We start from the raw sequence: 24,735 nt of genomic DNA, 5'->3' as shown, positions 1-24,735 counted from the left end.
ATTCTGCATCAGAGAGGAATTTTTGAAGTCACTCTAAGTAACAACAGAGTTCCAAGTTCAGCCAAAACCAAACTAAATTTTAACTAAATTATGCTACAAGTACAAATAATTGTGTGACAATAGAATAGATATTTTCCAAGAAAGCTAAGTTTGTGAGGCTCAACTTATGTTCCTGTTTGGTACTCAGCAAGGTTTTCTTGTTTGTTTATTTTTTGACCTGTGTTATTAGACAATTTCTATTTCTGAATGTTAAAAACTAAAAAATGCATGTTAGCTTTGAAGAAATGTTACTATTAGGTTTTTTAGTGCAAAAATAGAAAATTGAAGTAGAAATAAAAGGGTCAAGGAAAAGATCACGATTTCCAAATAAATATCAAGGCAGAGGAGAGAAAGGCTTTTCCATAAATAATCAACAGCAGCAGCTTCATGTCATGCCCCTCTTCCCTGCTCACTCCACACCAGCCACACTGGCCTTTGGCCTTTTCATTTCTTGCTCCTGCCAAGCTCTTTCCTGATTCATGAGTAATTTCTGACTCACCCCTACTCACCGTTTGAGTCATTTCCTCAAGGATCTTTTATTTGTCTGCAGATTTGGTTCAAATCCCTATAATATTCAAAACACCCCCTATATTTTCCCTTGGTAGGATTTATTACATTTATAATTCCTTATTTCTATAATTCATGTCAATCTGCTCTACCAGATCATAAGTTTCATATAGGCTGGACTGAGCTTAGCAGAGTGCCAGGCAATAGTAGGTACTCATTTAAAGAGAATAAATAGAGCAAAAGGAACATTCAAAATAATCCCACTCATCAATCTCTTTATTGAGGGTCCTCTATGTGCCAGTCCTCTGCCAAGTCTTTTCTAATATTTATCTCCTTTATTCTCACAATAAGCCTATAAGGTATGTATTGTTGTTTTGCATTTTATGGTTGGGAAAACTATAGCTCATTGAAGTTAGTGATTCAACAGCAAGATGGTAAAGCCTGAAATTGAAACCAGCTCTCGGCTGAGTACACTTTCCACTGCATCATTACTTGGTGTTGCTCATCACCAGCTCCTGGCTCAGCCTCCTTCCAATACCCAAGAAGAGTTTCTGGGATACTCACTTCTCACTTCTCAGTTTTATTCTCCTCTGTATTATGAAAGGATTAAACAAATGGATTGATGTTTCTAAAACTGTGGTCCACAGTACACCTGCATCAGAATTATAGGGGGAAGAGTGGATGTGCTTATGAAAAATTCCGTGTCCATAGCCCTACCGGACTCACTGAATCAAAATGTAGGGGACGAGGAGCCAAAGTCCAAGAATCTGCATTTTTAACTGGCTCTTGAGGAGATGCTTATGCATATTTAATTTAATTTGGTGATTTCCAAAGTTCCCTCCAGCTTTGACAGTCTTTTCTTCTAAGACATTAAATTTGGAGGGCATGCCTTTGTATCTCTATCATCTTTTACAGAGCTGTGAACTCAACATATACTATTTCTAGTGAATGAATACATTTGAATTTGGAAGACAGATTCTTAAGTATTTACCAGCTGTGATTCCTTGGGAAAATTACTTCACCTCTTGACTGTTAGAGTTATCATCTTTTAAGATGGAATTAATAATAACAACGCCTATCCTGGCTTCCAACAGTTGGTGTGGGAGATAAATTAAATCATGTTTTTGAAAGCTCTTGTGATTCCAAGTTGAGGAACCACTACAGGTATAAAATGGACACCAACATGTGTTACTTCAGTCCTCAAACTCACAGATGGCTCAGTTACAGCTCTTTCAAATGCAAAGAATAGGTAGTTTATTAAAACATAAAACAGCAATCACCACCTTTGAAAATCATATTTCCTTAGAAAGACTCTAGCTTTTTTTTAGAAACCTGAGGCATTCCTATCGCGCCCCCTGGTGGAACTTAGAAGCTAACTCAAATCCACAATTCTTGTCAAACGCTGTTTACTTGGCAACAATGTATATAGCCCTGTCCGGGAAGATCCCACATGCCACAGAGCAACTAAGCCCGTGCACCACAACTATTGAGCTTGTGCTCTAGAGCCTGTGAGCCACAACTACTGATCCCACGTGCCACAACTACTGAAGCCCACATGCCAGAGCCCGTGCTCCACAACAAGAGAAACAACCACAATGAGAAGCCCCCGCACCACAACGAAGAGTAGGCCCTGCTCCCCGCAACTAGAGAAAACCCGCACGCAGCAGCAAAGACCCAAAACAGCCACACACACAAAAAAAAAGTGGAGTCAATTTCCCCTCCCCTTGAATCTGGGAAGGCCTTATTCCATTCTTTAGCCAATAAAATGCAACAAAAGGGACAGTGTGCCAGTTTTGAGCACAAGGACACTTGCATGCTTTGGCCCTCTCTTTGGGAACCTTGCACGGGCACCCATGTGAGCAAGCCTGGGCTCGCCTGCGGGAACATGGGAGCTACATGAGGCAGAGCTCGGCCGACCCAGCCGAGGCCGTCCTGAACTAGCCAGCACCCAGGCAACTTGGCAGCTGACCTCCACCTATACGTGAACCCAGCTAAAACCAGAAGAACCAGCCTACTGACCTCAGTCCAAATTGCCAAACTGCAAAACTGTGATATATATAAATACTTGCTGTTTTAAGCCACTAAGTTGTGTATAGTTTGTTTTGCAGTAAAAGTTGTTACAGAAATTGGTGTCTGAAATGCTACCTTTAACAAAAACCCCCAAATTCACGGCATTGGCTTTGGGATCAGGGATGGGTGGAGATTGGAAAAATGGCAAGCAAACAGTGAAGTCTCGGAAAATGGTGAGGAAATTATGACCGGAGGCTGGAAAAATGGTAGTGTCTTACAGTGGCAAAACAATTGGCAGAACTCTTGCCTATGGTAACTTGGAAGGTGGAGGATAAATACTCAAAAATTTTTGGTTTGACTAAGGAGATTTCTAAGCAGAATGTTGAAAGTGTCAGTTGGGTTCTTCCAGCTGGGTATTATAACTTTATAACAGGAAGAGAGGTATGAGCCAAAGAAAGGACTGGCCTGATTGAAACATGAATTTAGAGAGAATAGAGAGGGGCAGGACCTACTATGTTAAAAAATAAAACTTTCTTCATCTTGAGGCTCTCTAGCCAGCAAAGAATTTTTACAAGGAACTATAGCCTGGAGATGTGAATCACATCAAAGGTGTGGCTGTAACACACTTTATAAAGACCTTTGAGAGAATTAAAGTGATGTCTAGTAGACTTCTAGACAAAAAGACTTCTTGGAATCTTAAGAGCAATATCCACAGATATCTAATTCCAAAATAGCACTGACAAAATTGAGAGAGATGTCTCAAAAACGATTGTCAAACAAACAAACAAAACGATTGTGTATGTGTCATTTGGAGTATGGAATAGACTATAATCAGATACATAGAAAACCCACAAAATTTGTAAATGAGTCACACATGTGAAAGTGCCACCAGCCAGGACTAAAAGGGACTGAAATAATTCAAATTGCCACTCAGCTGCCAATATGAGCCACTTTGTCAGAAGTAGCCAAGGAAGGTGATAGACAAAGGATAGTTCAGAGAGCAGAGCAAAGAAGCAGAGATCAATAGACTAGGGGACTACTCCCAGGGAGTAGAATTTAGGCCTGAGCAAGGAATATTCCCTCTCCCGGGATAGGGGACCTGACAACCTTCATCTACCTGGAGTCCAAGATTGCTCTGTTTAAGGATGTCTATGTACCTTTCATGTTTCTCCTTCTTGAATGGAAATGTCTATTGATGTTATCCTGTCTGCCTCATTGCATACTACGTGTTTGGGAGGCAAATAACTTATCTTTTAAATTCATAGATATCAAGGTCAGAAAGAACATTTATCAAGTCATTTACAAACCTGATATAGATGATAAGATCCTAGACTTTGAGCCTGATGACATAATTGCAAGAGACTTTTGGGGGTTCTGGAATGGAGGTAAGCACATTTTGCCTGTGGGAGGAATGTGAATAATTAGAGAGTATATATACTGTGGTAGATTATAAAAACGGTCACAATCCTTCAGCCCTCCCTGAATCCATACCCTTTGAGTTGTGACACTGCAGTTCCTCTCATCGAAAGATGGAGACTATTTCTCCATCCCTTAAATCTGAAGTGGCCTTGTGACATTTTTGGCCAATGGAATGAAGCAGAGGCATGCTTAAGGCTCAAGATGCCTCAAAAGCATGTTTCAGTTCTTTTTCTTGAAATCCTGTCCTGCCGCCCACGTGAACAGACCTGACCTAGCCTGCTGGAAGACAAGAGACCACATGGAGCAGAGAGGAGCCATCCCCGCAGAGGCCATCCAGCTCCCAGACAACTTGGCAGCTGACTTCAACCCATGAAATGAACCTAGCCAAGACCAAAAGAACAGCTCAGCTGAGCTCAGCACAGATTCTTGATTTGCAGAATTGTGAGCTATATAAATACTGGTTTAAACCACCAAGTCCTTTGGGGGTGTAGTTTATTATTCAGCAAAACTAACCAATTGAAAGACATCTAACCAGTATAGGAGTCAAGGCAGGGAATTGGATTGGGTAGGGGTTTTATACAAAAGGAAAATATATGAGACAAATGAGAAAGAGTATTGACATTTATTGTTCTAGGTGGTGGGTAAATGGGTGTTTGCTGTTATCTTTCTAATTTTATTTATTTTAAAGACTTTATCATGCAAAATTAGATTAAATTATAACTTTAAATTTAATATAAAAAGAGTAAATGTGGAAGTTCCAAAAGGCAAAGGCTCTCCTCTCCATACTGTCATTAGGTGATCATATTCATGTCCGTGGCTTTAAATATGTTGATAATTTCTAAATTTAGATCTCTAGCTTAGACCTCTCTTCTGAGCTCCAGACTCATATTTCCAATTGCCTATTTGTCGTCTACACTTGGATGTCTCTCAGGTGTCTCAAACATAGCATGTTCAAAATTGGTCATTTCATCTTTCTGTCTGTGATAGCCTGTCTCCAAGACAGCCCTCATGATCCCCACCTCCTGCGTAGTCCCTCACAAACTGTATCAGGATTGATCTGTATGACCACAGAATTTTGCAGAAATGACAGTGTGTGACTTCCAAGGCTAAGTCATAAAAGACACTGTGGCTTGTGCCTTGCTCTCTCTTTGGATCACTCACTCTGGAGGACCCTCAAGTAACCCTATGGAGAGGCCCATGTGGTGAGGCGCTGAGGCTTCCTGCCATGTGAGTGAACTATCTGCGAAGCTGATCCTCCAGCCCCAGCTGATCCTAAACCGCGCATGACTGCAACCGCAGCTGACATCTTGATTGCAATCTCACTGAGACACGGAGCCAGAACCACCAGTTAAGCAGCACCCATACTCCTATTCCACAGGCAAGTTCAGGGCTTCCAAGCTCACACATGTGCCTCTCCATAGGGCTGCTCATGACATGGCAGCTGGCTTCACCCAGAGCAAATGATCCAAGAAAGAGTACCAAGATGTAAGATAAAGAGGCTTTTATAACCTAATCTTGGAAGTAGGATGCCATTACTTCTGCCAGGCAGGGATTACTGGGGGCCCTCTTGGAGGCTGGCTTTCATATTGCTCAAGGTCTCATAGCTAGTAACTGATAGAAAGGGGTTTTTTGAAACTCGGCGCTCTGAAATTAGAATGTGTGTTCTTAACTACTACAAGGTAAAGAAGAAAAAGGGGGAGTTTTATAGATACTGTACAACAAGACTCCACAATAACTGAATTCAGTTGACAACTACAGCTGGATCTCAAATCCTGGCTGGGCTAGAGTTATTGGAAGTGAAGGCGAGGCTCAGTGGGTAAACGACAAGACAGCCCCAACTCTGGAAACTGGAAAGTAGAGAATGGGGTCCCAGGGTTCCCAGTTTTCTACTGAGCCAATCTCCCCACATAAGCTGACTGAATGCATGTCAACTAACCAGGCAAGTTCCAGAATCCTTGCTGCCATTCCTAAGCCCCAAACAGCCTTAGAACCAGGAATTGTTTCTAAGCCATGTCTTAGGCTGGCTTAGAAAGGCTAGATGGATCTGGATGGTACAACCAAACTTCCAGAACTTCAGGCTGGCTCCATTACCCTAGTAATCATATGACTCCATATTTTATTGTTTTAACTGAAAAAAAAAATCCTCACCTCCATCCTGTTACAGTAAGAGGTTTTCATGCATTAGGAAGTAAGATTGGCAGCTCCAGGTGCTTATTTCAGTGTGGGGGAGGGGTGGGGAGGGAGAAGAAATAATGAACGACGACGCATTGAGACAGTCCATAGAGGAGAAGGAACGAGCATACTCGCACTGGGGGTGGGGTGGGGGGTGGGTAGTCAGGTGTGAGAAAAAAAGCTTAGGCCTGGACAACTTAAGTTTGAAGTGCTGTGGGACATCCAGGTAGAGATGACTTGAAAACTGTTGTGTGGCTCTGAAGCTTGGAAGGAAGGTCTGGCCTAAAAACATAGACCTGTAGTCGTCAGCTTCAGAGTGATAGTTGGAACTTCGGGCAGTTCACCCAAAAAAAGTGCGTAAAATCGGAAATGCCGTTGGCTGAGATCAGAAACCTATTATCTAGCCTCCGCAGGGTGCTTCTTCCTGCATTCTTTTTGCTGTCTGCTGTGTCTGCAAGGTCTGTTCTCTTTTCTCTACCTGACAAGCTCCTGCTCTTCCTTCAAGGCTCCACTCTAGTCCCAGCGATTCTTTAGAGCCCTTCCTGGATCCAGCACAGATGCCCCTCTATTCCTGCACCATTCTATGTTTACCTCTACTACTGTACTTCTATTGCATCCTAATTGTTTTTTTCTTCTTAAAGATGTGGGTTACATCTTACCAACTTTTTATTCACTGTCCGGCTCCTGGTAGGTTACTAAATATTTGTACAGAAGGAGAAAGGGACTACCAGTCAGGAGACCTGAGTATTAGTCCCAGGTTTGCCCCTGAACTGCTTTGTGACTCAAGGGATCACTTCTCTTCTCTGGACCTTAGTTTACTCCTGATTACAAGGAGGGAGGACTCCTTATGGCTGAAGACTAAGATTCACTGAATGAATTTTTTTTTTTTTACATCTTTATTGGAGTATAATTGCTTTACAATGGTGTGTTAGTTTCTGCTTTATAACGAAGTGAATCAGTTATACATATACATATGTTCCCGTATCTCCTCCCTCTTGCGTCTCCCTCCCTCCCACCCTCCCTATCCCACCCCTCCAGGCGGTCACAAAGCACCCAGCTGATCTCCCTGTGCTATGCGGCTGCTTCCCACTAGCTATCTACCTTACGTGTGGTAGTGTATATATGTCCATGCCTCTCTCTCGCTTTGTCACAGTTTACCCTTCCCCCTCCCCATAGCCTCAAGTCCATTCTCTAGTAGGTCTGTGTCTTTATTCCTGTCTTACCCCTAGGTTCTCCATGACATATTTTTTCTTAAATTCCATATATATGTGTTAGCATACGGTATTTGTCTTTCTCTTTCTGACTTACTTCACTCTGTATGACAGACTCTAGGTCCATCCACCTCATTACAAATAGTTCAATTTCACTGAATGAATTTTAGCCAGGTCATGGGGGAGAAAGCAGCAGATTGGGAAGAAGATGAGTTGGGTTCTGCAGAAATCCACTCTGTGGACTCAAAGTGGATCTCCAACCTGACCCTCAGGCTTTCCTCACTGTAAAGAGAGATGCTTGCATTGAATTTGGGTTCCTTCCAGGGCAGAGGTTCTGATTTTGTTTCACGGGACACGGATCCCTATCCACCAGGGGAAGCATGCATATGTGGGAATGGCAAACAATTGGAAGAAACTCTGATCCAGTTACTGTTTTATTTTTTTCTGCCCTTGCTCCCTGCTCACCTGAGAATAAATCTCTTCCACCCCTGCCCCAATCCAGCTTTCCTGATTTAGCCTCAGGTTGGTTTCCACTCCACCTCTCCTGGTATTATATTAATTTTGGACACAGCTCTTTGAAAATTGTCCATGGGGTGATCAGGAAGGTGAGTAGGATCTAAAAAATAGGTCACACACCAGTCAGAATGGCCATCATCAAAAAATCTACAAACAATAAATGCTGGAGAGGGTGTAGAGAAAAGGGAACCCTCTTGCACTGTTGGTGGGAATGTTAATTGATACAGCCACTATGGAGAACAGTATGGAGGTTCCTTAAAAAACTAAGAATAAAACTACCATATGACCCAGCAATGCCACTACTGGGCATATACCCTGAGAAAACCATAATTCAAGAAGAGACATGTAACACACTGTTCACTGCAGCACTATTTACAATAGCCAGGACATGGAAGCAACCTAAGTGTCCATCAACAGATGAATGGATAAAGAAGATGTGGCACATATATACAATGGAATATTACTCAGCCATAAAAGGAAATGAAACTGAGTTATTTGTAGTGAGGTGGATGGACCTAGAGTCTGTCATACAGAGTGAAGACACAGACGTACTAGAGAATGGACTTGAGGATATGGGGAGGGGGAAGGGTAAGCTGGCACAAAGTGAGAGAGTGGCATGGACATATATACACTACCAAACGTAAAATAGATAGCTAGTGGGAATCAGCCACATAGCACAGGGAGATCAGCTCGGTGGTTTGTGACCACCTAGAGGGGTGGGATAGGGAGGGTGGGAGGGAGGGAGACGCAAGAGAAGAGATATGGGGATGTATGTATATGTATAAATGATTCACTTTGTTATAAAGCAGAAACTAACACACCATTGTAAAGCAATTATACTCCAATAAAGATGTTAAAAAAAAAACAGGTAACACAAGGAACGGTTGCTGAATTATGCATATTTAGACTGAGGGGAAAAGTCTTTGAGTGACAAGGAAATGGATTTTTGTATAACATTGAGTTTCCAAGTGCAGCCAAAGAGTAGAAGCTTCAGGAGGCAGATTTCAGCTGAACACAATAAAGAACTCTCTACTGGCCTTTCTTTCAAAGGGAACAACTTGTCTTGGCAAGTTGTCACTGGAGAGGTTCAAATATATATCCTCATTTGGTAGCCATATTGCAGAAAATGATGAGATTAGATAAGATGACCTTTAAGATTCTTTCCAGTGGTGGATTCTCTCATACCTCCCCCATCCCCACCATCCTCTCTTGGAGACTTTCTGCTTAAACCTTCCTGTGACTCATTACCTGCTGATTGAAGTCCAAGCTCCGCAGCGCAGCACACAGGGCCCTCTCCCACCTCTCCACTGTCATCCCTACTCCCAGTGTCGCAAGACCGAACTACTCATGGTTCTCTGCACACTCATGCTGTCTTCTGCGCTTAAGATGTCCCCCCCTTCCTTTGCCGAGCTTTTGCTTCTTCTCCAACGCTCCCTCTGGCACTGTAGCGGATGTTTGTCACCTTTTGTCTGCACCACAATTTCCAATTGGTCAATTAACTTCCTCTCACTGTCTTGATGGAAGGGTAACTGCAGTGCCCTGTCTCCTGCTACCATTCAGAAGGAAGGTGAGGGGGTCAAATCTTTCCCTTATCAGGCTCTAGTTTTAGCTAGGAGGTAGGCATGTGACAAAAGTCCAGCCCGCTGGGCCTTCTCTCCAGGTACTTTGAATCCAAAGACATCAGGAAAAGATAAAGGTGATCTAGTGGTGTGAGGGCGGTGGGAACAGTGTCCCGAACAGGCTGTTCCAGCAGTAACCTCGTTGCTGTGTCCTTTTTCCTATTTCTTAGCCTTCTGCAGTGCTCTTGGTTCCTACATATTTCCAGGTCAATAAATATTTATAAAATGAATGAATGAAGCAGAGGGATAAAGGTCAAAGAATTAATTTAAGCAAATTACATGCAATACTGGACCATTTAATGATTAGAACCAGAGGTAAAGAGAGGGAAATAAACAGGAGAATGGTCACATCACTACAGGAATGAGGAAGTGCTAGTTTGGGGAAGACAGGGAGGTAGAATGGGGAATAAACATTTTTATTATAATCCCTCCTCCAAGACATCTCCATTTATATACACATGAACTCTTCTCCTTTGGGGATAACAGTTCTATTATTATTTTAGGTGGGATTAGCTTCTTGGTCCCTGTTTTAGGTGGGTCTCAGATCAATGGCCTTGCCCTTACCTTCAGAGACTGTTAAATTTAAAGAACTTGTCAAATAGCACATATCCAGTGGCAGGAGAAATCAAAGATGACTTGGAGATTTCAAACCAGGAAGATACGGGGCCAGGAAAGCAGGAAGAAAATGCTGAGCTCGAGATCTCAGGAGGACATGGGTAGAGATGACCCAGAGGCAGCAAGAAGTAGGTGTTGCCTGAATGAGATGTGGATTAATGGGTTTATAAATCTCTAAAGCTGGTGGTATCACTGCTGCATATTTCTCATCATGTGCAACTCTGTGCGTATGCAGAATCAGTGCAGAATTTAGTGCTTTTCTGCTGCAGGCAGAAACATGAGACGGGTTCATCCATTCAATAAACATTTACTGAGAACCTGCTATGGTGCCATGCACTGTTCTAGGCAGTGGTAAAGTAGTGAAAAAGCTACACTCATGGAGACTATGGAGTCAGGTAATACTACTACTTAAATTTATTTGTTATACTGTTTATGTGCTATGAACAATAAAATGGAAGAAGTGGGAGGGATGGGATTAGCATGGTTCCCAGAACATTCCATGCAGAAGGTGATAAAATGACCTTGTAGAATGTTTCTCTCACTCATCTTACCTTTAAGCCTGATCAGAGGAAGGCAGGCAGTAAAGACCAGGACTACAGGGTCCTAACAACCCTGGAAACTAATCCCATGACCACCACTTTATCACAGCTATATAGTTACTTCTTTGAGAGATCTCCAAACCTTTAACTTTTTATTATGTTAGCTGATGCTAACATGGGCAGAAAAATTAGGTCAACTGAAGGAGAGATGGAGAAAAATAAGGTGGAAAGAACTTTAATGTTAGTCCTTTCTTCTGGGACTGCTGATGAACCAATCAAGAAATATTTATTGAGTAATGAGCTGTAATATTCATTTAGGGTCAAAGTTGCTTCTGGGGTATGCCATGTATATATATCAAGAATGTGTTCAGTTTGGATAGCCAACTTTATAAACTACACAGTATCTAAGATAATAAAAAGTACACAGAAACTCATGCCTATGAAGAGACCTGTTTATTACTGATAACACTTCATTTGGCTAAAACCACACGAAAAGCACGCACACAAATACTTAAATGCAAATTCTCATAGGCAGTACTTATGATACACCCTGGTGTTTTTGCAAGGAAAAACGAGAAGATGTTGACAGAAACTATTAAAACAAGGGCACAATTTTGAACTACTGCTACACAAAAAAATAAATAATTCTTAACTGCATATATTTTATCTGGCATATTCAATGATGTATACAAAGAGTTTGTTTTAGCCTATAACACAAGGCCTCATCATATACAGATGCAACTCTTGTTTGAGTGGTTCTTGTAAGATATATGATGAATCATAACACTGAACAAAAATATACCAAACAGTATCAAATTAGTTGTGACTCACTTGGAAAGCAGCCCTAGCAGGCTCATAATGGCACTAATACTAGTGATATTAAGTCTACACAGACACTTTCTTAGCCTTCTTGGCCAACATCTTGCTTTGAGCGTAAAACACTAGGCCTTACATACAATTTCGAAATAGGAATATGCTCTTCTCTCTCCGAAGAAACAGGGTATTTAAGGGTGTGCATGCTTAATAAACTTCAGTACTGAGAATTGTTTTAAAAGCTGAATCAGAAAATGAACGTTTTTGATTGTTTCCTAAACTATTTGTTTCTTTAAAATAAAATCCCATAATTCCTATTGTCACCCATTAAGTACTCTACAACAGGTGCTATACTAGGTGGTGTGGAGATGAAAAAATAATAAACCATGATGCTTGCTCTCAGGGAGCTGATAGTCAGGTGCCCCTTCTTAGTCAAGGAATGCCAAAGAATTAAACAGAACAAACTGGCCAACACCTCTGACTATATTACAAGGTTCAGTGGTAACATAACTGTTTCAGGTCACTTGAATTTGGCATTAATACTTTCAAAAGTCAGCTTCTAAAGGGAATATCCTTGGTATGTGTTATGTTTATATTTCTCACACTAGAGTCAGTGCGGTACCCCCAGGGATATGCAGCAACTGAGGGCGGGGGGTGGGGGAGAAAACTGAGAGCCCATGTGATAAAACGGTGCCTCTTTCTGGCAGCACCAGTTTCTATGAAGACTGAAGGAATCATTTTTATACTAAAACAGTTTTATTATGGAGAATGTAAAATTCACTTACATTTTTAAGAGAGAACACGAAATTTCATGAGTGGCAGAGGCTGCTTCTGATTTTGCTCTCGGGCCCCTTCCCCTACACATTCATGCTCCTCTGCTTGAGGATTATGCTGGTGGAAAAATTTGAGAAGCAAACTTTAGATATGTCACTTTGCCCTTATCTTGGTCACTTTACTCATTCTTCTATGTTCTCTTTTTTAAGTACACAATCGTGAATTAACAAACAGATGTCTTAATGAATATAACAGTATGGTGAATATTTAAAGTAACCAATGGTAAACACTAACTTTGTTTCAAACTGGGAGTAAAATCAGGCTGTGTAAAGAGTCAGACAATGAGAGACTCTCTTCTTTCCACTTAGTCTTCTTATGGCTTAGGGTAAGATGCTTTGAGGGACAAATGTGAAAAAAGATTATCTCGGATCTTGTGCTTTGGATGCCCAAAGTACAAGGAAACCTGAAATAGAATGCTAGATCAATTGACCATTCATTTAGGTTAGTATGACTCTTTCTTCCTCAGTTTCTAGAGCAATTTCCGAAAACAAGTGAATTGTAAAAGGCCATAATAAATTAATATATAGTAGTATCCAGAAAACCAAAAAAGGTTATGCAATAGATTTAAAATTACGTCTTACAATGTCTTAAATATTCTCACAACAATAACAAAAGAACCCAAAGTCCATAAACAAAAACAGCTTAGGAATAAGTTTAAAGCATTCTGAATGAATACAGTTAAGATCACTTATCAGTGAGGTAATAGGACAACAGCTTTTCACAGTAACAAAATGTGGGAGGGCACCTAGGGAAAGAGGGAGGTAGAGAGAAAAAAGCATAAAACAAATTTATCCAAGCAGAATTTGGATTTTTCAAGCATTACAAACATCAGTGGAAAACATCTAAGAGAAATACCAATAGCAGCAGTTCGTAGAACATTTCTCCATTAAACTCCAGCTAATATCTTTGTTGCATCAATTCCAGAAGCAACTTGCTTAAGAAATTGGAGGTCTATTCCCTATATAAAGATATTCCAAAGCATCCAACCTCTTAGAACCTTCTGTCTGCTGAAGTTACAACATCCAAATAACAGTAATTTATATTTAAAACAAACCTCTCAACTATCCTATAATGCTATACACTCTTCAAGATGAACAAAATTGTGTTCACATCTCACTTAATTTGCAGGTTAAATTAAGCAGGTCTTTATACAATGAATAAAGACTGCACTCATGCATTTACTATTCAACATATACAAAAACTATCTTGTGAGCTACATTCTTCTAGGTATGGAGTGAAACTGAAATGTTACTTTCAGTGCTCTTTATGACATCATCTTTGTTCCAACCTGAGATTAAAAAAAAAAAAGTATTGGAAGGAACCTTAAAAAGCCATTTAGTATACCCCTTTCATATTAAAATGTTTAATTTTATTTAAAAAAATCCTTATTCCCTATTATTCTGTCCTTGATGGAGATGGAGAACAGTTTGTCATATTATCAAACTTCCTACTTTGAGTTCTTCAATAAACAATTCAATTAATAACTCAAGAGTTATTAAACTATCTCAACAGCTCTCTCCCCTCCAGAGTTAAATGATCTTAATCCTTTGAACTTTTTCTCATGGATCTTATTTCCCAGTCTATATTTCATTCCTTTTTATTTCTGCTATATCCTCCCCTCCCCAGTTCCCATATGATCCTAAGATACAACATCCTAGCAGGAACTGAATCAGTAAGAGAGGTACTTTTTCTCACCTCCTCAAAGGCCTCCCTGGTCTCTTTTTAGTGGTCACTAATAAAGGAAAACAAAAGCATCACTATCTGCTCATCATAATAACAAATAAACACAAGTAAACAACTTGCCCACAGTCAGTTCACTCCCCACTTTTCGGGTGATAAGTTTGCCCTTCACACGAAGCATTTCCTGTGCCACCTTACTGACCTTTCTATTGTTATTTCTACTGTTTATTTCCAGTGCTTTGATCTTGCCCCATTAATTCTTTCCTTTTCCCCAAAGCTCTAGAAAATACCAGTTTTGATTTACACACTCAGTGAGAATGCATTCATTTCCATGATATTATTCATAAACAAAAAGATAAACAATGTAGATCCTAAGGCTGAGACCTACCAGCCAGTACTTCTGTTTCTCTTGGTTGGCTGGGGCTACTGAATTTATTCTGTTAGGCAAGTGTACACCCACTATGTCAAGTTCTTGTTAAATATCATGCTTAGACAGACTCGAGAGCTTGGCTAGAATCATATAATTCCCTCAATCTATACACTTCAGGAATATTTGTAAAATTTTGTTAATTTTAACTTTGGATTTTTAAATTTTTGAGATAAGAATCCAAGCCTTAATGACTTTTCACCTTGATTAAGATGACTCAAGTGTTGCATTATATTAAAGCACTCAAAACTGTTCTATTTATAATAGAACGACAGTATGACACGACTTTAGTGATTATGAATGAGCTATTGTATCATTTTAGCTCAACTTTGTTCTTCAGTCACTGAAACACAGATACTAAAACCCAATATACATATTTTTCATGTATATATATATATATATATATGTAGCATTGTTCATACCACTTTGTAGATTATAGGCCATATCCTAAATTACAGTCTGCATTCCCAAAAGCAAATAAAGCAAAAAATTCTACACATTTCGTCTTTAGTGCAAAGCCTTTGAAAACAAACTCATTCAGAAATAGTGCTCTACATTTAGCTCTATTATCTACAGTCACACAAGACTCAGCTACAAGAAAGTAAGGAAGGAACAAATTAACAATAGTGCCAATACAATAATTTGAAACTCACATCTGGATTATCTGGATTCAACCAAATGTTAGCTGATAGCTGCAATAAACCAAACCATGATTTAATAAATATTCTAGTCAGTTCAAATTTTATATTACTATTATTATTTAGGAAATAAATTCTCATACTAGTTATCGCCCATAGGCAATTTGTTTAGTATAATTACGTACATCCAAGGCCTCATTATTGTTACCTCTTAACTATACCACATGTATTAAGTACTCTGTGAGCTATATAGGATAGGATACACTTTAAGAAGATTAAACAACACTTCTCTATTAACTCTTTTAGAAGATGCAGAATCAACTAAAAATGACCTTCCAAAAAATTTTTTTTCCACACTAAAACGATAAGTAGTATTCTTGCGATCAGAAATTCTACAGAAGTTAGCAAGATGCTAGGATAAACTGGACTTTAGTTTTATTTATTTATTTATTTATTTATGGCTGTGTTGGGTCTTTGTTGCTGCGTACAGGCTTTCTGTAGTTGTGGTGAGCGGGGGCTACTCTTCGTCGTGGTGCGTGGGCTTCTCATTGCGGTGGCTTCTCTTGTTGTGGAGCACGGGCTCGAGGCACGCGGGCTTCATTAGTTGTGGCTCCTGTGCTCTAGAGCACAGGCTCAGTAGTTGTGGCACACGGGCTTAGTTGCTCTGCGGCATGTGGGATCTTCCCGGACCAGGGCTCAAACCCATGTCCCCTGCATTGGCAGGCGGATTCTTAGCCACTGCGCCACCAGGGAAGTTCTGGACTTTAGTTTTAAAACATGTAGTTTTAGTGTTTCATAAGATCTAAAATCTGGATGTTTTATTTCTTAGTAAAATGAGCATCACTTCATGTGATAAAGAAATAAATACACTTGTAAAAATGTAATTTAAAGGTTAGGCTTTTAAATAAATTCACAGCTCCTTTCTTAGTTTGGATATTTTTCTTTACTTAGAGGTTGTGATAACTGACACAATTCTAACATGAAGATCCTTAACTACAGTTACACTGAGCCTGCTTTTATTGAGATTTTTACCTACATTCATAACACTTTAAAATCAACAAACCTATTTGATATAGAGGGGAAGCACCTATATAGTTTGGAAGATTTTCTTTAACTGTCTGCAAATTAACTGATTAGATTATATTCAATGCAAGAACACTATTTCAATTCAAACCATGCCCTGAGAAGGCACTGAGAAATTTGACAAGAACCAAGCCACTAGGAATGTTGCCACTACTGTTTTATGTTCGGTAAATGTCAGAATTTTAAATAAATACAATAAATTTACACTGCACCAAGAGCACCTGAAACAAAGGTGCTGAAACCACATATTGTAACATCTGTTCTAAGCTAGAAATGCTAAATACCTCATTTCAAATACTCTAATTTGTAAGTTAATACCTGTGATGTAACAATGACACTTTTCCACAGTATACTGGGAACAGTGCCATTTTCTTGCCAATTCTATGGATTAATTTCCTTAACTAATTCTACAATTACATAGCATTTATCTGCCTTAAAAAAAATGTGCTATACACAATTGCAAGAATATGGAACTAAGCTTAATCACACTTTACTAAGAAAACTCATTTGTATTTTTTGTTTCTGTTGAAGGAAGAACGACGTGTTACCATAATACTTTTAATGTAATGACTTTTGTTCAAGATTATGAAAAAATTTGAATCATTTCTCTCCAGACCATTTCATTTCAAATGTATACAGTTTGTTTAGTCAGCCAACCAAAAACAAAGAAAGTAAAAGGAAAAAGATAACTCGGCCAGATGAGACAGAGAGAGAATGCTAACTCGAGTTCAATGCATGAAGTTCTTGGTTGTTCTGTTCCATGGGCCAGTGCAAAGCAATGACGTACTGGTGAACACTACACAGAACGCCAGGTCAGTCCATTTTTCCTGGGCTCAAGAAAATTCTCAATCAAAGCTTCAATGAGTTTCTTCAATTCCTCTTCTAGTAAGGCAGTGTCACTGAGGAAAAAGGTTAAGAGTTTTGAAGTTCTTTATTTTCATAGCCTTAAAACAACTGGTAAATGAAAGAGAAATTCCCTCAGTTAAAACAAAACAAAACAAATCGAGACCAAAGGTGGGAAGAGGGGAATCACACACACAGAAAACACCATTATCACAAACTGAAATTGAACTGCATTAAAAGGAGTTCCTTGGTACATGAAACATGGATGAGTTATAGTATATCTAAAGATTTCTCCTAAATCAGATAATTTAATGGCTTAGAACACCAATATCAGGTATTAAGATAAAATGGCTTCCTGAGATGTGACTAAAAAAATGAGATGTTTATAAAATAGCAAGTATTCCCTTCAAAGTTATCACCTGAAGAGGTGCCACTGCCCAAAACATTTCTAGGAATGCCTCTTTAAAACTGCCTTCACAGTCATTTTACAAGCTACACAACAAATCAATTTTTTTTACTTTAATAATCAACCTTCATTCTTAACCAAAGATAGCATTATTCAATATGTTTTACTTCACACTCTGCTCTGAATGACTTCAGGAGGTCATTTTTTTCCCCCAAAGGAAATAAAATCTGCTCCTAAACACAAAGATTAGGGAAACAGTAAATAATGTAACTTGGGCTCTGAAGGCAATTCCAAAAAAAATCTCCTTCCCAAATACATATTGATCAATACACCCTTATAGGAGATACTACTTATGAAAGTTTAAAAAGTTTAAATACCCTCTGAATATATTATTAAAGTCAAGTTAATTTAGTCACAATTTATACTCCTAAAAGGATATTAATTGGCCAGATTAAGTCAAATCATGTTACATGTAGAAAATAAGAATTTGGCAATAAACAAACTACTTGTTGATCAATTCTTTATGTTCATCAAGAGTTAAAGCTCAGGGCTTCCCTGGTGGCGCAGTGGTTGAGAGTCCGCCTGCCGATTCAGGGGACGTGGGTTCGTGCCCCAGTCTGGGAAGATCCCACATGCCGCGAAGCGGCTGGGCCTGTGAGCCATGGCCACTGAGCCTGCGCGTCCGGAGCCTGCGCTCCACAACGGGAGAGGCCACAACAGTGAGAGGACCGCATACCCAAAAAAAAAAAAAAAAAAAGAGTTAAAGCTCAGAGAGCCTTCCCAAGAATATAAATTCACTAAAAAATTAAAACTCAGTTCCCAAATAATGCAGCCTCTTTGGAAAACAGTCTGGCAGTTCCTCAAAAAGCTAAACATAGAACTACCATATGACCCAGCAATTCTACTCCTTATATATATATATGATATATACCTAAGTGAAATGAAAATATACGTCCACATAAAAACTTGAACACAAACATTTAGAGCACCATTATTCATAATAGCCAAAATGTGGAAATAACCCAAATGTCCATCCTCTGATAAACGGATAAAAAAATATGGTATATCCATACAGTGGAATATCATTGAGCCATGATAACAAATTTTTTAAAAAAGGAATAAAGTACTGATTCATGCTAACATGGATGAACCTTGAAAACATTATGCTAAGTAAAGATGCCAGTCACTAAGGACCACATATTGCATGATTCCATTTATATGAAATGTCCAGAAGAAGCAAACCTGTAATGACAAATAGTAGATCGGTGGTTGCCTAGGGCTGGGAAGGAGGGAAGTGGAGAGTGACTGCGAACGGGTATGGGGTTTCTTTCTGAGGTGATGAAAATGTTCTAAACTTGATTATAGTGATGTTTCCACAACTCTGAATATATTAAGAAACACTGTTGTATACTTTAAATGGCTGAATGTAAATTACACCTCAATAAAACTTTTATATATATATAATATTTAAAAAGTCAATTCTCACCTCTGGTCAGGTGACGCACACATCTCTGCATAATACTTTATCTTTGGTTCTGTCCCACTTGTCCGAAGAGTAGCAACACAGCCATTTTGAAAAGAAAACGTAATCATTTGGCTGTTTTTACTCACAGGCAGCACCTATGCACAAATGCAACAACAGCTCAATTACACTTGGTACCTTTCTTGTTTTCAAGAGTTGTAAAGTACATTCCACTTATATGAGGTGTGTAAAGTAGCAAAATTCATAGAAAGAGAAAGTAGGAGCGTGGTTGCCAAAGGCTAGCAGGAGGGGGAAATGGAGACTTGTTTAATGGGTATAGAGTTTCAGTTTAGCAAGATGAAAAAGTTCTGGAGATCGGTTGCACAACAATGTGAATATGGTTAACACTACTGAACTGTACTCTTAAAAATGGTTAAGATGGGGCTTCCCTGGTGGCGCAGTGGTTGAGAATCTGCCTGCCAATGCAGGGGACACGGGTTCGAGCCCTGCTCTGGGAAGATCCCACATGCCGCAGAGCAACTAGGCCCGTGAGCCACAACTACTGAGCCTGCACGTCTGGAGCTTGTGCTCCGCAACAAGAGAGGCCGCGACAGTAAGAGGCCTATGCACCGCGATGAAGAGTGGCCCCCGCTCGCCGCAACTAGAGAAAGCCCACGCACAGAAACGAAGACCCAACACAGCCAAAATTTTTAAAAAATTTAAAAATTTAAAAAAAGGTTAAGATGGTAAATTTTATGTGTTTTTTTAGCTGCAATTAAAAAATTTAAAATATTTTTAAAAGAATTGTAAAATACAAAAGATTACATGCATAATAATTCACAGCTGTACCATTTACTAAACATTTATAATTGTACAGGCACTGGATCATATACCTTACATACATGATCTCCAGGCCTCAACAATAATCCTGCAAAGTAAATATTACTGCCAATTTACAGACAAGGCTCAAAGAGAATAAACGACCTGTTCAAGGTAATCAGCTAAGTGGCAGAGCAAGAAGTTTTAAGCCAGGTCTATTTGCACGAAAGTCCAAACTGCCTCTACGTTTGCAAAGTGCTTTAGAATTTCAAAGCACTTTCACAGATAGTTTATCAGTAGTCTCCAAAGCAGAGTGCACATATCCTAGAGGACAGGCAAAATAACCCACTGGGGTGCAAAATATATATCTATTTTTTTTTACCTAAAAGTTAATACATGAAATGAAGCTTTATTGGGGTTTCCCTGGTGGCGCAGTGGTTGCGAGTCCACCTGCCGATGCAGAGGACACGGGTTCGTGCCCCGGTCAGGGAAGATCCCACATGCCGCGAAGCGGCTGGGCCTGTGAGCCATGGCCGCTGAGCCTGTGCGTCCGGAGCCTGTGCTCCATAATGGGAGAGGCCACAACAGTGAGAGGCCCGTGTACCGCAAAAAAAGAAGTGAAGCTTTACTGACATTAAATATATGGATTAACACTGGTACTCTTCTTGAATCACAAATCAGTCTGTGAAGGTATCTCAAGGGACCCATGGCGGTTGTACTAGGGCAGAAGGGTTGACAGTGGTGCCTTCCCTCTAGCGAGCCTGGTCTTCTCCGTGAGATCCCTCTCTCAGTCAGTGGTACTACTAGTTGCTTAAGACAGAGACCTTTCTTCCTTCTTTTCCACTCACAGGCCATCAACTAGCAAGTCCTGTCGATTCTATCCTTTATTTAACTCAATTTTGTCTGGCTCTCTCCATCACTACTACTACCATTCAGGCTCCCATCATCTCTCATCTGGATTACTGAAACAGCGTACCAACTGATCTCCCTGCCTGGAAGTCTGCCCCTGTCTAACCCACTCACTGCACAGGCCATTCTTCTTTGCACTCCACACTACAGCTGTAGAGAATTCCTTGTGGTTCTTTGAAAGAAAACATGCCTTCTCACCTCCAGACATAGCACTTGCCGCTCCCTTTGCCTGAAACATCCTCTGTTCCTCCCACATCTGGATAACTCCTACCCAGACTCTAGGACTCAGCTCACAGAAGTCCTCTGCAAAGCCTTCTGTAAGCCCCTCAAATCTGAGTAAGGGTCTTTCCTATGCTCTTCCATGGCACCCTTATGAGTAGCCCTTATCATTTTGTAAAGTAACCACTGTTTACTTGACCATTTCCCCACTAGACTCCTGAGTGTAGAAACAGTGTCTTTGTCATTACTGTATTGCCAGTGTGCCTGTGCCTGTAGCAAAGAAGGGTTTTAATAAATGCCTGTTGAACACACAGTTAATGCCAATCTGAAGTTGGAGAAGAAAGAACTCAGGAAGTCTTTGACAGTCACTGTGTGTGACCTTAGGGGATTAACAAATATCTACACTATGAGTCTTACAAAACTGTTGTAAGCATCAGTGGAGAATAGATAGGAAAGCACTTTGAATAACAAATATAAACTTTAAAGGGATTCAAGAGGAAAAAAGCAACACACCAAGAACTATTCTAACCACAGCAACATTAGAGAAATAAAAAGAAGCAAAAAATTTGGTTCTTTTCAATAGTTTACGAAGACAGAAAAATAGATACACACATATGTGCACACAGAATGACAACTGAGAACCAATTTTTGTTGACTGGATGAAAATACACAAAGGGAATATGGGTAGTATTCTACATAAAAGGCTTGCAGATTTCCCAAAATATATTATGCGCCTAGAAGCTTGAGACAACATCAGAAATTATAAATACAAATTTAGGCTAATAATTGCAATCATAACAATAACAAAATAAATATCATCAGCAATCTATAGGGCTTTTAAATATTAGTTGAGCACCCACTATGTAGGCAGGAGCTTTGACAGGCATAAAGCTATATTAGAAATGGATCTGCCATGAACAAGACAATGATAACATACGACAGAAAGTGATAAATGACAAGAGGAAGGCACAATATATAATGAAACCTCAGGAGGACGATATCGGATTATGGGACCTGGAGGGTATGTGGAGGAGGTGACATCTGCATGAAGTCTTAAAATGGCTAAAGTGTGGATATGCAGCAGTAGGAAGAAAAGGTAGACTGAGGAAAAAGCCTGAGCAAAAATAGAAAAAAAATTTTTAATGTATATATGTAAGAAACTGTAAGTTATTCCATTTGGCTGGAGGTATAGGGAATAAAGTTGAAAAAGGAAGTTAAAACTAGAAAGATGAATAGCTTTGAAATTATAAGCATTTATTTATTTTTAGGTGCTAAGATGATTAGGTAAAACATTAAAATTTTTTAAAATTTTAATTAAAAATTTTTTTATTAGATTCTTTTCCATTATACGTTATTACAAGATATTGAGTATAGTTCCCTGTGCTATACAGTAGGTCCTTTTTGGTGATCTATTTTATATATAGTAGTGTATATATTTTAATTCCAAACTCCTAATTAATCCCTCCCCCACTTCCCCTTTCATAACCAAAAGTTTGTTTTCTATGTCTGTGAGTCTGCTTCTGTTTTGTAATATGCTCATTTGCATAATTATTTTAGATTCCACATGTAAGTGATATCATATGATAAAATTATGGGCTTTTAGACTTTATTTTCAACATTATTTAGCATCATCACACCTTTCCCCTCCCTCCCTTTCTCTTTCTGTCTCTCTCATTCTCCTTCCCGCTCCCCACCCACAAGGGTAGCATACACTTGGGGGAGTGATGAGGACAGGATGGGAGTCAGAGCCAGTTGGTGAACTTACAACTGCTCTGGAGAAAACAATGGACCCTAGTTTTAAGAAACTCACAGGCTTGACCTTCAACTATTTTACTGTAGTATGAATTATTACAAATTGTTGAAAATTAAAAAAAAATAGGTACTTACTGATTTCTTATTAGGCTGGCTGCTATCATATCCAGTGGTAACATCTCGTATATGCAATATAGCAAATGTCCCACAAAACTTTGGGTATTCTTTTGGAGAATCAAAATTGCGAAGCCTTTCAAATATACTTTTGATGGTAGTTGGATCATAACACAAGAAATACGAAGTTTTTGAAATATGATAACCATATCTGCACAGAGATTAAAGTGTTAAAATCAGATTTCAACTCACTCTTTCGAAAAGTATGTATTAAAGATAAGCCTATTACAGTGTTATGTAGAAAGTGGCAGTCCTTAATGCAGACAATTTTAGTACTTTTTAAAAAGGAATGACTATTCCTCAGAAATAAATTTAGAAGGTTAAAAGTAGCACCAAAAAAATAAAAAAATTAGAATGCCAAATTCCTAATAGTAGAACTTACTTTTCATAAACCTTAATCAGTTGTTGTTTCAATGTTATATTCATGGTTTCCAGGTAAGATGCCATCTCAGCAACAACAACGGCTGCACTCACCCCATCCTTATCCAAAACTGAAGTTCCACACAGAAAACCTAAGAATTAAAAACATCTTTAAAAAGAAGGAAAACATAAGCCTATATATAATTTCAATAGTTTTACATTTCTTCAGAAGGACGAATGAATTTAAAAGCCTAGTAATAAGTGAAACCCACCGATACTGAAGGTATTTAGGGGACCTTTAAGGTCTTTTTTTTTTTTTTTTCCTGACGAGAAATGTATCTACACATTTCGGAGTTCACGGTGGTTTCTTTTTAACTCAAAATGCAAAACCAGATGACAAAAACTCCTCTGTACAGAATTAACTATATTTTAAAAAATGCTCTCATTCAAATTTCAAATATTTTAATATTTACTACATACCAATAGACTCTTCAAATGCAAAAAGGACTTCTTTCCCATTTTCCAGGAGGTCTTTTATCCTACTTCCAATCCATTTAAAACCTGGTAACGTTTCCTGAAATGCAGAGGAGGCTATTCTAGTTAAGTGACTCTCTCATAAAAATACATATTAGAGAAACGCCTGTCACTAAATGCACATAACACTTCCATAGTGATCTTCTGTTATGGTCTTCACCACAAAGATTTATATAGTGGTAAACATATAGTCATAAAGGGCATGGATACACACACTGTTGTGACTGATGACCTACCATTTTATCGAGCACAGAAATAGGTGATGTAATCCACCAAATATAATCCAATAAGTAGTGATGCATATAGTCACAAAGTAACATAAATACACACATTATTATGATCATCTGCTATTTATCAAGCACTGTAATAGGTGCTTTACATTATTATCTTTTTTAATGCTCACAAAAACTCTGTTGCTGAAACAGAGGCTCAGAGGTTCAGTAAATTTGCCCAAGATTACACTGCATATAAGAGATCGAGCCAGGATTCAATTACACGGCTTCTTAGAAATTGTCCTTTAAGCTGTATTATAGTCACTAATATAAAAGTGCCTATGAAGGTTGTAATTTAGTCCATCTGAGTAATCAAAGGCATTAAAGCTTTTTAATGATACACTTTTAACATTATCACAACATATACTTGAACCAAGTGTACTTTTACCATAACAGCATGGCCCAAATAAAACCATCAAAAAGTGACTAAGTCCTTCTTTGGAAATTAGATTTGAGGACTTTTCATCTGATGAGCTACTGTTCATTTTAAAGACATGAACTCTTTTAGAGTCAATAGAAAGTATGTAATACACAGTGACTCTGGAGCTCTCCATTACTAATTTAAGATTTCTCATTCACCTCTCTACCTCCTCACTGGGAAAATAAAAAGCCAAAAACCTCTGCAGCACCCCATCCCCAACAAAAACAAGGAGGCACATTTATAAATAGGTCTTTAGAATCATGTTCTTTTTTCTCTTTTGTGTTCATTATACATTTTTCTTCCTACAAGGAAAAGGTTAACATTAGAGTAATTCAGAATTTTAGGTTTGAATAAACTTTCAATTTCTTCTGTTTTGCTATTTGTACTTTAGAAAGCCAGAGACTGGAAGTTCTATTTCATTAAGGAAGGTTCAATTTTCTTT

At 39.0% G+C, this 24,735-nt stretch overlaps 1 protein-coding gene across 4 annotated transcripts in view; it reads right to left on the bottom strand.

Annotated features, from left to right (window-relative positions):
• The window catches only part of PGM2L1 (phosphoglucomutase 2 like 1), a 90,587-nt gene that overhangs the window by 12,701 nt on the left and 53,151 nt on the right, over window positions 1-24,735 (bottom strand). For 2 of the 4 annotated variants that reach the window (XR_003005562.1, XR_003005563.1), the window contains exons 10-15: window positions 23,547-23,640; window positions 23,089-23,218; window positions 22,668-22,857; window positions 18,858-18,991; window positions 12,246-12,351; window positions 3,864-3,956 (exon numbers count right to left, since the gene is read on the bottom strand). Coding sequence is in view for 2 of the 4 variants with exons in the window: in XM_024761960.1 (XP_024617728.1) it covers window positions 16,919-17,021; window positions 18,858-18,991; window positions 22,668-22,857; window positions 23,089-23,218; window positions 23,547-23,640 (651 nt within the window). In the remaining 2 variants the exon portion in view is untranslated. Of the gene's footprint in view, window positions 1-3,863; window positions 3,957-11,085; window positions 12,352-16,264; window positions 17,022-18,857; window positions 18,992-22,667; window positions 22,858-23,088; window positions 23,219-23,546; window positions 23,641-24,735 lie in introns of those variants that run through there. The other 2 variants (XM_024761961.1, XM_024761960.1) reach the window with 2 other exon arrangements.

The sequence above is a fragment of the Neophocaena asiaeorientalis genome, unplaced genomic scaffold, assembly GCF_003031525.2.
Source record: "Neophocaena asiaeorientalis asiaeorientalis breed wild unplaced genomic scaffold, Neophocaena_asiaeorientalis_V1.1 scaffold263, whole genome shotgun sequence".
Classification (NCBI taxonomy): domain Eukaryota; kingdom Metazoa; phylum Chordata; class Mammalia; order Artiodactyla; family Phocoenidae; genus Neophocaena; species Neophocaena asiaeorientalis.
The sequence above is the reverse complement of the archived record's forward strand: the minus strand, read 5'-3'. Positions and strand labels throughout refer to the sequence as shown.